This window comes from Vicia villosa, linkage group LG3 (genome assembly GCF_029867415.1).
Source record: "Vicia villosa cultivar HV-30 ecotype Madison, WI linkage group LG3, Vvil1.0, whole genome shotgun sequence".
NCBI lineage: Eukaryota > Viridiplantae > Streptophyta > Magnoliopsida > Fabales > Fabaceae > Vicia > Vicia villosa.
The window spans coordinates 44754719-44766756 of NC_081182.1; the positions used below are offsets into that span (position 1 = coordinate 44754719).

A 12038-nucleotide genomic window follows, 5' to 3' on the forward strand; every position below is an offset into this window, starting at 1 on the left:
GCTTCATAAGTTTAAAGTATATGAATGAGACTTCTATTTCAGATCACTTGAAAGAATTTTAAGAGCTCCTTGTTCAGATGTCGGGAATGGGTATCAAATTTGATGATGAACTTTTGGGACTATTTATATTACTATCTTTACTAAATTATTGTGAGAAGTTTCGCGTTTCAATCACAAGTATTACTCCTAAAGGTGTTGTTTCTATAGAAACGACTAATGGTGGTATTCTTAATTAGAAGATGAGAAGGAAGGCAGATCATTATTCATCTAAATTCGATGTTCTTGTCACTAAAAATAGGGGGAGAGGTCAGAAAAAGGAACTGTGGGTGGTAGATATAATAAAAAAAGCAAGTCCTAGCCGCAATGCAAGAATCTAGAGTGTCATTATTGTCTCAAAACAAGACAGTGCAAAAGTATTGTTATTAGTGAAAAAAAGATAACAAAGGTAAAGAAGGTAAGTCTAAACAAAGAGATCATGAAGATTATCATGATGATTGTGTTACTACTGCTACTAATGATGATCTTGTTATTATCCATGATCATGATTATGTTAATCTCATAGCATATGAGAGCACATGGATAGTTGACCGTGGTACTACATTGCACGTTACACTAAAGAATGAGTTATTCACATCTTATTTTTCTGGTGACTATGGAGTGTTTAAGATGGGTAATAATTGCGTCTCTAAGGTAATTGGTGTTTGTGTTGTTTTCTTGCAAACTAATATGAGAATGCAATTGTTTCTTAGAGGTGTCATACATGCTCCATATGTCTGCTTTAATTTGATCTATGTGCGTATGCTTGAAGATTGTAGTTATGACAATCACTTTGGTTCTAGAAAGTGGAAACTCAAGAAAGGTAACTTAGTTGTGGCTAAAGGAGAGAAAATTTCTAAGTTGTATTAGACAAAAGCTTTGGTTATTAGGGACATTTTGAATACTATCGACATGGAAGCGTCTTTGGGGCACTGAAAATTTAGTCATATTAGTGAAAAAGGGCGGATGTTTTGGCTAGAATAATGTGCTTCCAGAATTAAAAAATGCATATTTGAAGAAGTGTTCTCATTGTATGGAAGCATCTTTGTGACACTGAAGACTTAGTCATATTAGTGAAAAGGGACTTAATGTTTTGGCCAAAAGGATGTGCTTCCAGGATTAAAGAATACAAATTTGGAGAAGTGTTATCATTGCAGATCTGGTAAATGGAGTAGAGTATCCTTCAAGAGACATCACCCTAATTTTTCTCAACTCTATTTTCCAAAAACCAAATTGGAGGTATGTCAAATTTGTTTGCCTAACTAGAGTTGCTTTTTTTGGGGAAAAGAACAGGATTCACCACATAGTGAATTATTCAAATATTCAGGCGTATTATGTTGATGATTAATAAAGTAGGAATTATATATGTTCGATTAGTCAGAAAGTAAAGAACATCATTATCACAATTAAAATTTCTACTTTCTTCACTTTCATGATACCTCGTAGCCGATGGAAGAAAGATTACAAATCTCTGTGAATTCTTCAAGACTTAGCCGAATTGCATGTTTCTTTACTTTGGAACTGAGAGTTCCATCTGTATATTTGAGGTTGGCATTGAATATTCGCACTAAGAGGATAAATATTTCTTGGGTTACTTCAAGGACGAAGTTATTCAAACCGGCCTCCGTGAAAGCTTGAACAAAATTACAATCTTTAAAGGTTTGCACATCCAAGCAGCGATACTATAAGCTTTATCTTTCGGTTTGAAAGAAATTGTTTTTTTAAAGTTTGATATGGTTTGAAATTCTGAACTGACATACTAAACTAATAATTTTGGTTCAGTTCAGTTCAAAATTCTGAAATGATATCCTAAACTAATAACTTTGGTTCAGTACGGTTATAGATAAATTAAATGTGTTGGATTCACTTCGGGTGACTATTTTATAAGATTCATTATAGTTTTTTGACCGAACTATACCATGAACAACCATAACATCTGATTTTTAAGGGTTAATGATTTGTAAAAGGTAGTTTATATATGAGCTATGATAAGGTAGTTTAGCCAATGAGAAACTTAAGTTTGTTCACTTCACACATGGTGGTTCCACGAATGATATGGAAATCACTTAATGAGTCATCTTCAAGCATGTTGGATGACATGGCGAGTTCGCATTTGACAAGATGACGCTAGATAAATCACTAATAAACTACAATAAATAATATTAAAACGAGTTTGAATTACCATATAGCGGGCTCAAAATCTAGGAAGCAAATTCTCTAACTTCATGGCGCCAACGTTAAAGTGACGTTTAATAGTTTATAACTGTTTGATAAATCACACTGCTTAGACAATGCCACGTGTCCACCAATGACTTTCAACAATAAATAAATAAAATAGAAGAGCAAAGAGGAATGTATCCGTGGAACCTCTTAGCCACTTTCTTGTTGAGTTTGACCATCATCACCTCACCTAGCCGTCGGCCAACCGTCGTCTCTTCGTTACTATCGCCAATTTACCTGAATGATTTTTTCAACTTTCATTCTAATATCTCACTCATGGTATGGTATGCAAATAAAATGGTGGCCGTGTGAAATAAAATTGAATTGCATGGATACTAGATATGATAACATGGATTGAATTAAAAACAAAATCATATCTAAAATATATATAAGTAAATACGATGTTAACCACCTAAAAATGATGTTAAAATATCATTTCCCAATTACTAAACATGAAAAATTGAGTAAAAATTTAACATAATATGCTTTTGAATTAAAATCAATCACGAAATTCAAAATCATTAACCGTTTGACCAAGTTATTAAACTGTAAAACAAAACATATCAAATTAATTAAAATATTATAAATGACGAAATTAATAAAAAAAGATCCTCACAGATTTTCGCCCCATTTTTCGTTCAATATGTAACAAATTGCTCTAGCTACAGAGAGAGATACTGTATTATTAATTATTATATATAAACGATTCAGTTTGTTTTCATCGAAACAAACTCAGAAAAAACAGTAGCGACATACTCAAACCTTCACTCGCGTTGCACTTTCCTTTCTCCTGGTGTCCTATTCGGTACGCAATTCAATCTTTCTATCAAATTTTGTATCATTTTGATTTTTTTCGTTTTTTGCTTATCATGTTAATTGATTAATTTTCGTTGTTCATGCATAATCAAGATCGTTAAGCTATGAAGGGTTTTGGATCGTACAACGATTGGAGTTATTATGCATCACCTTCATCGAATTTATCAGCTTTCGCTACACCGTTTAGTGTTAATCGATCTTCTCCCAATGGCGTTTCGCCTCCGTTCATTGATCCAGGAGATGCTGTGCGTCCTGGAGGATTTCCATATAGATATCCAGATCAATATGAACCCCAACAATATTTCAATTCATATGGGGTTCATCAGGATCGTAATTCTGTTTCGGTTGTACCTGATCACTGGTCTTCGTTTTCGGGATTTACTGCGACGGACGGGGTTTCTCAGGCTGATTATGTTAATAAGCCGATTGAGTTAGGGTTTGGTGGTCAGACCGTTGCTAATCAGTTTGCGGATTTTGGTAATGGTAAAGGGAATCAGATTGGAGTTGGGGCTGATAAGCCGAATGAGTTAGGGTTAGGGTTTGCTGGTCAAACTGTTGCTAATCAGTTTTTGGATTTTGGAAATGGTAAAGGGAATCAGATTGGAGTTAGGGGTGGTTTTGGTTTGAATCAAACAAGTTTTACTGACTCTGTTGCTGATGAAAGGATGAAGTCTGGTATGGTTTCTGTCTTGTTTTTGTGCTTTTCTAGTTTCTTGAGCTCATTGTGTTGCTTACTCAAACTGAATTTTCATTCTTCAATGTGTATATGAATGAATTCAGTAATTGTCGAGTTAAGAGTTGATTAAATGCAAAAGGGTTTTTGAAAATTGTAACAGCTTATTATGGGATGTTGATAGTATTTGTATAATTTCATTAGGGGATTTTAAACTGAGAAAGACTATATGATGTATTGGTAATGTGGTAAGAAAATCTGAAGAAGGAAACACATGCTTTATTTGAAATAACCTAACATGAAGAAGAGAACATATAACTGAATCAGTAGTTTGCATGCAATTTTTTTGTTGGCTAAGCATTTTTACAGTCATCTAGCGATACAAAATCAATGTTTCAAACTTGTAATGAGGCTTTTGTCTTCAATTGAGATGACATCTTCTGAAAATATTTTTCAATGTAAGCCTTCTTTCTAACCGGTAAGATCAATGCTCTGTCTTTGTTTCTAACTAAACAATGATTGAAAAGTATTATTGAAAAATGTACTTAAAGCAGTATTATCAAATAGCAGTGCTATGGCCGGTATGGCAGATATACATGGCGGGTTTTGGACTCGCCACAATGCTAAATATCGGCTGATATTGTGGTTTTTCTGCCATAATCCACTATATGGCGGGATTTTGGCAATCCCCCATTGACAACACTGACTTAAAAGGACAATTAAGGAAGAAAAGCTATAATTTATTTTAATGATGCTATATAGAAAATCAACTTTTCATCTACCATATAAATATGATTATTATTTTCTTAAATGCAGGGTGTCCAGATGTAACTGTCAGTCATGTTGAGGGTCCACATATGGTTGGTTGGGAGAAACATAGCTTGACTACAAGTGCGGATCCTGTTGATGATAAACCATTCTGGTGGAGAACTACCAAACTCGCAAATGCAGGGTGTCAAGATATAACTGATAGTCATGGTGAGGTTCCACACATGATTGGTTGGGAGAAACATAGCTTGCCTACAAGTGGGGATTGTGTTGATGATAAATCTTGCTGGTGGAGACCTACCAAGCCCATGCCGGTTGATTTTTCGCATACATCGGTTTTACAATCTCCTCCATTGTCTCTAGAGACTCATCATGAACCACCCTTGAAATTAGCTGTAGATTCAGGGGACCATCACTTTTCATATACTGGTGTATATGACAAACACTTGGGGCAGCAAGATAAACAAACAAGAGTTGATACAGTTTCGACAACTATAACAGGATCAGGTACAGATTTAAACCTTGGCATATTTGTCCCAGATGGAGGCTCTGGACACAAAAAATTCTATGATATAAAGGAGGCTGCTGCTTGCTTTGGTTTAAATCTCAGCATGAATCTAGATAGTAACGAAGCTTCCTCATCAAACAACGCAATGGTTTCAGACATGAACGATTCAGGGGATGTTGTGGATTATAAAGATAAAGCAAGACATGAATTTCAATATCTTCAGCCAAATCCAGGGCTTTTAAGCTTGGGACTAAATGCTATTCAGGGTGTTAATTCTGTTGATAAATCTTTTGAGTGTGTTGGTGATCCATGTAATCCCTCTGTAGACTCACCTTGCTGGAAAGGAGCTCCTGCTGCTCATTTTTCTTATTATGAATCTTCTGAGGCTTTACCTCCTGAAAATGTGCCTAAAAATGAATGCTTTGCTTCTGTTACTCGGGAGCCTCAGAGTTTTCTTCTGGATGGTAAAAATAATGTCAAAAAGCCATGCGACAGCAGCTTCCAAATGCACATTCAAATTGCTGATCAGGAAACATATTCAGCGGGTTCTTCCTCGAAACAAAATTCAGAAACAAGATTTGCATCCGATGATTGCAATGTAGTGAATGCTGGACCTTTTCACTCTGAGCCATCTTGTGATTACGAGCTTCAATATGAAGATGTTATTACCAAAATGAAGGATAATAGTGTACCACCAACCAAGCCAATTGATCGTGAGTCTGGACCTTCTTATGACGAGGATCAAGTTACAGAGGAAAACAAATTGGCATCTCAAAAACTACATACCTTATGCATTGGTGATGCAGATGCCGGATGCAATGAGAATATATGCTCGGCGTCTGGTACATCTCTTACCGTAGGACATGCCCTGTCTTTGTCTTCTTTAGTGGAAGATGCATCTACTACATCTGAAAAATCAGCCGGGAAAGTATCAACTGAGGAATTAAATGCCCAGATGCTGGTTGATACCATGAGCAAATTTTCACAGTTGCTTCTTAACCATTGTTTAAATGATGCTTGTGAGCTGGAGGAACAAAATTGCAATATCCTTAGAGATGTGATCACCAATCTTAATACATGTGTTTTGAAGAAATCTGAGCGAATTAACTTGGCTCAAGAATGTCTTCTTCGTCAGCCAGAAACTTCTAGATGTGCTGTAGAATCATGTGAACCTCAACAGGTATGTACATATTTCTTCTATTCAATAATAACCCACAGCCTTCAGAGAGGTTATAGTAAACACTTTTTTATTGGAGTTATTGAAAATTTAAGTTATTTAATTGCCTCACTGGTTGATGATATGAATTTAACAAAAACTGAAATTCATTTATATCCAAACATAGCTTAGAAAACGAAAATTTTCCTGACTTATATATAAACACCTTTGCGGGCCATTGTAGTAAATTGACCTTTTTTTCAATATGATATTAAATTTTGTATCAAACAGTTCAATTACTGAATATATACTTTAAAGTCCCCCTCTATATTGTTGAACTTTTTTGAAGCTTTAAAAACATGAAGTCACCAAGGAAATATTTGGCCTTGTAATCATTACTTTTCATGTGATTAGAGTGATTTTGATGCATTTTCCTATGACATGTGTTTGTATTAAAAATGTGTTATTATATAGCTCAATGATTGCTTATATGGTATGTGAAATAGTGAGAATGGGAGAATGACCAAAGAGTGCTTTTGATATAGAGGAGAATTGGTTTTACTATGTTATGTGTTGTCCTCTGCAGATAGATCGGGGATCAATTTTATAGGTATCTAGTTCAGTTCGATTTTTAAATATATTTTGTTTGTGGTGTGGATCTTAGTTAGAACTGGTTGTGTCAAAAACCCATCTCAATGTAACTTTCTATTGCAAAGGTTAGCATGCTGTATCTTCATGTGTAATATATAATTTGTCTATTTTAAGATAATGAGATGCAACATGGTTGATAATATATCACTGTAAATTTATGAGCCAGAAATCCTGTCTATATGTTAGATACAAACATGCAACTGCATTTTTCAACTTTAAAAGTATCAAACACCAGAGTCGTTGCAAGAAGAAACATATAGCAAAGATTGCTACATATACTTATTTTGTAAAATGTAATAACAGAAAAGAGATATATGTAGCTATAGATGATGTTTATAATATTTTTCTTCTAAGTCAGAATGTAGACATTATTTACCTATTTTACATGTTTTTTTTTTAACTATTAGCCCTTTCTTACCGGTTTATGTTCTCCAAATGTGTTTCAAGGGGGTCCAATTAACCAAGATAGGACCAGAGAGCTCTATGGATGAGCCTGAAAGTCAGCTTGCTCAAAAGGCAGATTTCTGTTTTGGATCTGAGAAGCCATATTGGATGCCTTCAGGCTTCATTTCCCCAAGCAGTGGTGCAGAAATGACCAAGGAAGAGAACATGACTAAGGTACTTTGATATCTCATGCAGTGTTATTTTTCTCTTAACTAATACATGTCTAGAAATGGGGGATCTTATAGCAGTACTGAAGATATCATGCGTGTTGGTCTACTTTTGATTTATAGGCTATAAAGAATATTCTTAGTGAGAATTTTGATGATGATGAAGCAACAGAGTCTCAGACTCGTTTGTATAAAAATCTATGGCTTGAGGCTGAAGCTGCATTATGTTCCGTCACTTACAAAAATCGCTACAATCAACTGAAGATTGAAATGGAGAAACAAGCATACAAGCAAAGAGGTTGACATTTTGTTTTTAGTCTCAATTTGACCCATTTTTATCCTTCAGTTTTTTAAGCTAATGTTCTTTTTGTATCTTATACAAGCTTTAGACATGGAGCAGCATTCAAAATCAGAAGTTATTCCTAAATTAAGCAGGGGTAAGAGTTCTGCAATTGAAGTTAACAAATGTCTAAACTCTGATTCTTCTGCTCAGAATTTGGTTGACTTAGCTGCTACCATTCCAAAGGAACTTCCCCAGTCGAAAACTTCTTCTGATATGAACAGGCTTAATTCATTGACACCTGAAGCAGATGGTGGTCAAAACTTGTATAACTTCATCCAGAATTATGCTGTTTCTGGCACAAACAAGGAAGTGGCTGGAAATGACGAGGCTTCTGTTATGGCCAGATACAATGTTATTAAATCCAGGGCTGACAATGCTAATGATTTGGAGACATCATCATACATAGCAGACATGTTGGCACCTCAAGAAGAAGATAATCAAAACCAGGTTAATTTCTTTCCGGATTCTCCAATTCCTGGGCAAAACATGGCTGATTATGAGACATCTGTTTTGACTAGATTTCATTTTCTCAAGTCCCGGGCTGCTGAAGATTCAAGTTCTGTATCTTCAACAGAGAAATTGGTTGAATTTTCTGGTGAAGGAATAAAGGAGACAGTAATTACAAAAGATGCATTAGAGGGTGAAAGTTTGAATACTAATCTCAATTTCTACACTGCTGTGGAGGAAACAACTCCAAAGGAGATTCACCTAGATTGGGGGGAGAGAACCTACGAATTTCAGCCTCCTAATTATAACTTGGATGGCTTGACATCAGATTGGGAACATGTGTAGAAGAGGCGCTTGTTGTGCTAGAAACCGTGACAGATGGCTTATATGACCGGAATAATTTTTTCTGCATTGGAATTTCTTTATTATCTTAATTCATACTGCAGAATTTGGTTTTTAATCTCCTTTACCATGATTGTATATAACTTCGACGGTATTTGTTTTCATGTTTATGTGTGCTTACTCAATATTGCTTGTTTAGTGTTAGATAATATTAAGCATAAAATGCTAGAAAGCTCAAGTCACCAAATTGCCATGCTCAAACCTTTTAGATTGCACGTTTCTTCTAAGAATTTAAAAGACATGCATTCATAAATAACAATTTACCTTTCTTTAAAATTTTAATGTTTGAAAATTGAAATGTATACCATGTTTGTGAATTAGGTAGTGAGGTTTGGGTGCAACATATGCTATTTTGTAAATCTGTTTTTAGTTTTTAAAATTTGAAAAAATAAAACCTTCTAGGTAACCTAGTCATATGAAATTATTTTTAAAATTTATTTTTTATTTATAAGTTTTTGAAATTAAAAAAATTAAAATAGATCTTAGGGGTATTAGTTTTAATTAAAAATAGAAAAGAGGAAAGAATAAGAAAAAAATGTGCAATTTATTAATCTCAAATTTGTGATATTGTGCAAGTTTAATATTGAAAATTTGTTTTCTTCATATTTCATTATCTTTATATTTTTATTCATTTTGATAAAAAAAAATCATTTTTATAATATTATTCTTTTTTAATTAATTAATATTTATTTTATGTGTTATTCAACTTGAATAGTTAAAAAAAAAGTATTTACAAATATAAAATTAGAAATAATAAAAGAAATTTTATTTGAATTAAAAAACTAATATAATATTTAATACCATATAAAATGTATAATAAATCAATTTATTTCTTTAGAAAGAATAGTTAAAAATTTAAAATATAAATTTATACACATGTTAAAATTGTGAAATTAATATTAGTAAAGATTTAAATAAATTATTTGAAATAGACAGTTGCTTTTCGTTAGAGGTAGAAATAGGTCAGACCGATAACAGAGGTCTACAGGCTCAGGTCAGACCACACATTTTTTTAAATAGAAAAGACCTAGGTCTTTTTATAAGTCTATATAGTTAAAAAGGTTAGGCCTCAGACCCTAAAAAAGTCTTTTTAAACCTATCAGACTGCCCTATTTAATTAAATATGAATAATCTTCTATTATCATTATGATATCTTTTGTACTTTGAATTAAAATACATAAATAAAACTTGATTATCTTGAAGATCTTGTGAAAATAAGATGAAAATACGTGATGAACATTGTTTTCATAAATTTTCTTAAACAAATAGTCTCATGGAACTTATGCTAATAGGTAAGTTAAAATAAGTCAATGCAAACAAATTTTTAGTTTCTTGTTTTTTTAGTTAGTTAGTCTATTTAAACATTATTTTAATTTCTTATTCACATATGTTTAAAACAAATAGGCTTTTATGTAGGATAACAGGCTAACCAGGCCTTCGAAAAGGTCAGACTCAAGCCTAAAAATAAGCCTACGTCAGGTTACATGTCAGGCTTAGGCTTCGATTTTTTTGACAGGCTTGGCAAAGTCTAACTCGACCCAGCCTATTTCCACCCCTACTTCCCGTCGTCTGTCTCGTCTTCCATAAACCACCTTCAACTAAACTAAAGTATGAGGTAAACCAAACAAGATGTTTTCCAATTGTACTCGTGAATTCTTTTCAAATTTGTGAAGTATTTAATGTATACAACATCAATATAGGTGAAAAGCATCAAACTTAATGTGGGAAAATACGACCATACCACCAACAGTCGTGATCTAGCATCAAACTCTTCGAAATGCTTTAGTACGTAAGGTGAAAAGACATATTTATTGACAGCCCTAGAGCCATACATCACAAGTCCCCAATAAGGCATTACGAATTACAAGGATAAAATTCAATGCACATGTTTCAAATTCTACCTGCCTTACAATTATCTCACCCCTTTAACAAGGGCTAGAACGGGTCACGCAACAAAACCCTTGTTCCAACAATCAAGAATTATGATTTGGGGACAACTGTTCTAGGCCACTCAAAAGACCCACATGTCAAGGCCCAACTACAAGCAAAACACATAGGAATCGTTACGACTTCAATCAAGCTTGGAGCATACAATTCAGACCTGCTGCCAATTTCCCATCATCAAATCTAAACAGACGAGAATTTGCACGAGACGCCGGATCAAGCAGGGGATTATCTAAAATATTAAATCAAACCAATTAATTATCTAATATTATCAAGATATTTATTGTATATGAAATATTAAACAATTTAAATATTTGTTGTTATATGTTCTTGTAGTTGATATTTATATATATTTAAATAACTTAGTATATGATGAAATGAATTGATGTGATAGAATATGAAATAATTTTTTAAACTCTATAAGATTTTATAGATGTGATCTTCTAGATAATATCTCTCAATTGATGATCGGATTGATTTAATATGTCTTTTACTAAATTTATTATGTAAGTATGCTAAATTTGACATTTGCTATCATCGGATCTAGACATATAAGAATATACTATTTTTATTTCGATATTGAGTGATCAATTTTAATGATATAAATTAGGGAATTTCTTAATACATTCTTATAGAGACGAAATAAATCTTTGAAAACTCAAAAATATTCTTCGAAGATGCATCTCAAAACGCATCCTATATCAATTATCAAGGTGTTTCAGAAATGTATCTCCAAAAACACTTTAGTTTACACGTTATTATTATTTGAACGTTGGATTTAAATATTCAGTAGTATTTTTTAATATGCATATTCAGGCCCGGCCCTGTGAAGCAGTGCCACAGCACAGGGCCTCACATTTTTAAGGGCCCAAAACTTAAAAAATTAAATTGAACAAATAGATAAATTATTAAACTATTTAGTAACTATATTTTTCATGGTAGAAAAGTAACATTGCACTCCAATAAATTACACTTTCATGAAAAAAATACATAAATAATTATTCTTCATTATTGTCTTTCAATTGCACTCTAATAACTCATTCCAACACTTAAATAATCAATATTTTTTCTCTATATTCAAACCAATTGCCTTGCGTATTTCTATTATAATTAAATTTATTTCTAAATTAAAACAGGGCCTCCAAATTGATTGGACCGACCCTGTGCATATCTGAAAATATCGTTGTTATGTTAGCTCGTTGCATGATCACCCTTGTAACACCCGTTTAATTTTATTTGATTATTTAATTAAGTTGATTGTGAATTGTTTGGTGAAGTTGTGATTTATTTGTGAATTTGTGTTGTTGGAAGGGTATATGTCTAAAAGTGTGGAAATATGTGAGTGTGACTAGACATTAGAGGTTATGATGTTTTATTAGAAGTTAAATAATAATAATAATAATAATAATAATAATAATAATAATAATAATAATAGAGTAAATAATTAAATAAGTAATTGGGCC

General features: G+C 33.0%; 1 protein-coding gene across 3 annotated transcripts; it reads left to right on the forward strand.

Annotated features, from left to right (window-relative positions):
* Positions 1-2884: 2884 nt before the first annotated feature.
* Positions 2885-8756, forward strand: LOC131661226 (uncharacterized). Of its 3 annotated transcripts, XM_058930684.1 has the most exons (7): positions 2885-3061; positions 3166-3747; positions 4562-6201; positions 7276-7446; positions 7563-7737; positions 7823-8229; positions 8301-8472. In XM_058930684.1, the coding sequence occupies exons 2-7, from the start codon at positions 3177-3179 to the stop codon at positions 8328-8330; spliced, it is 2994 nt and encodes a 997-aa protein (XP_058786667.1). In that variant the 5' UTR covers positions 2885-3061; positions 3166-3176; the 3' UTR covers positions 8331-8472. The 3 variants fall into 3 exon arrangements, with proteins under 3 accessions (XP_058786667.1, XP_058786665.1, XP_058786666.1); XM_058930682.1 differs by having other exon boundaries at positions 2886-3061; positions 7823-8756; XM_058930683.1 differs by having other exon boundaries at positions 2886-3061; positions 7829-8756.
* The last annotated feature ends 3282 nt before the right edge of the window (positions 8757-12038 follow it).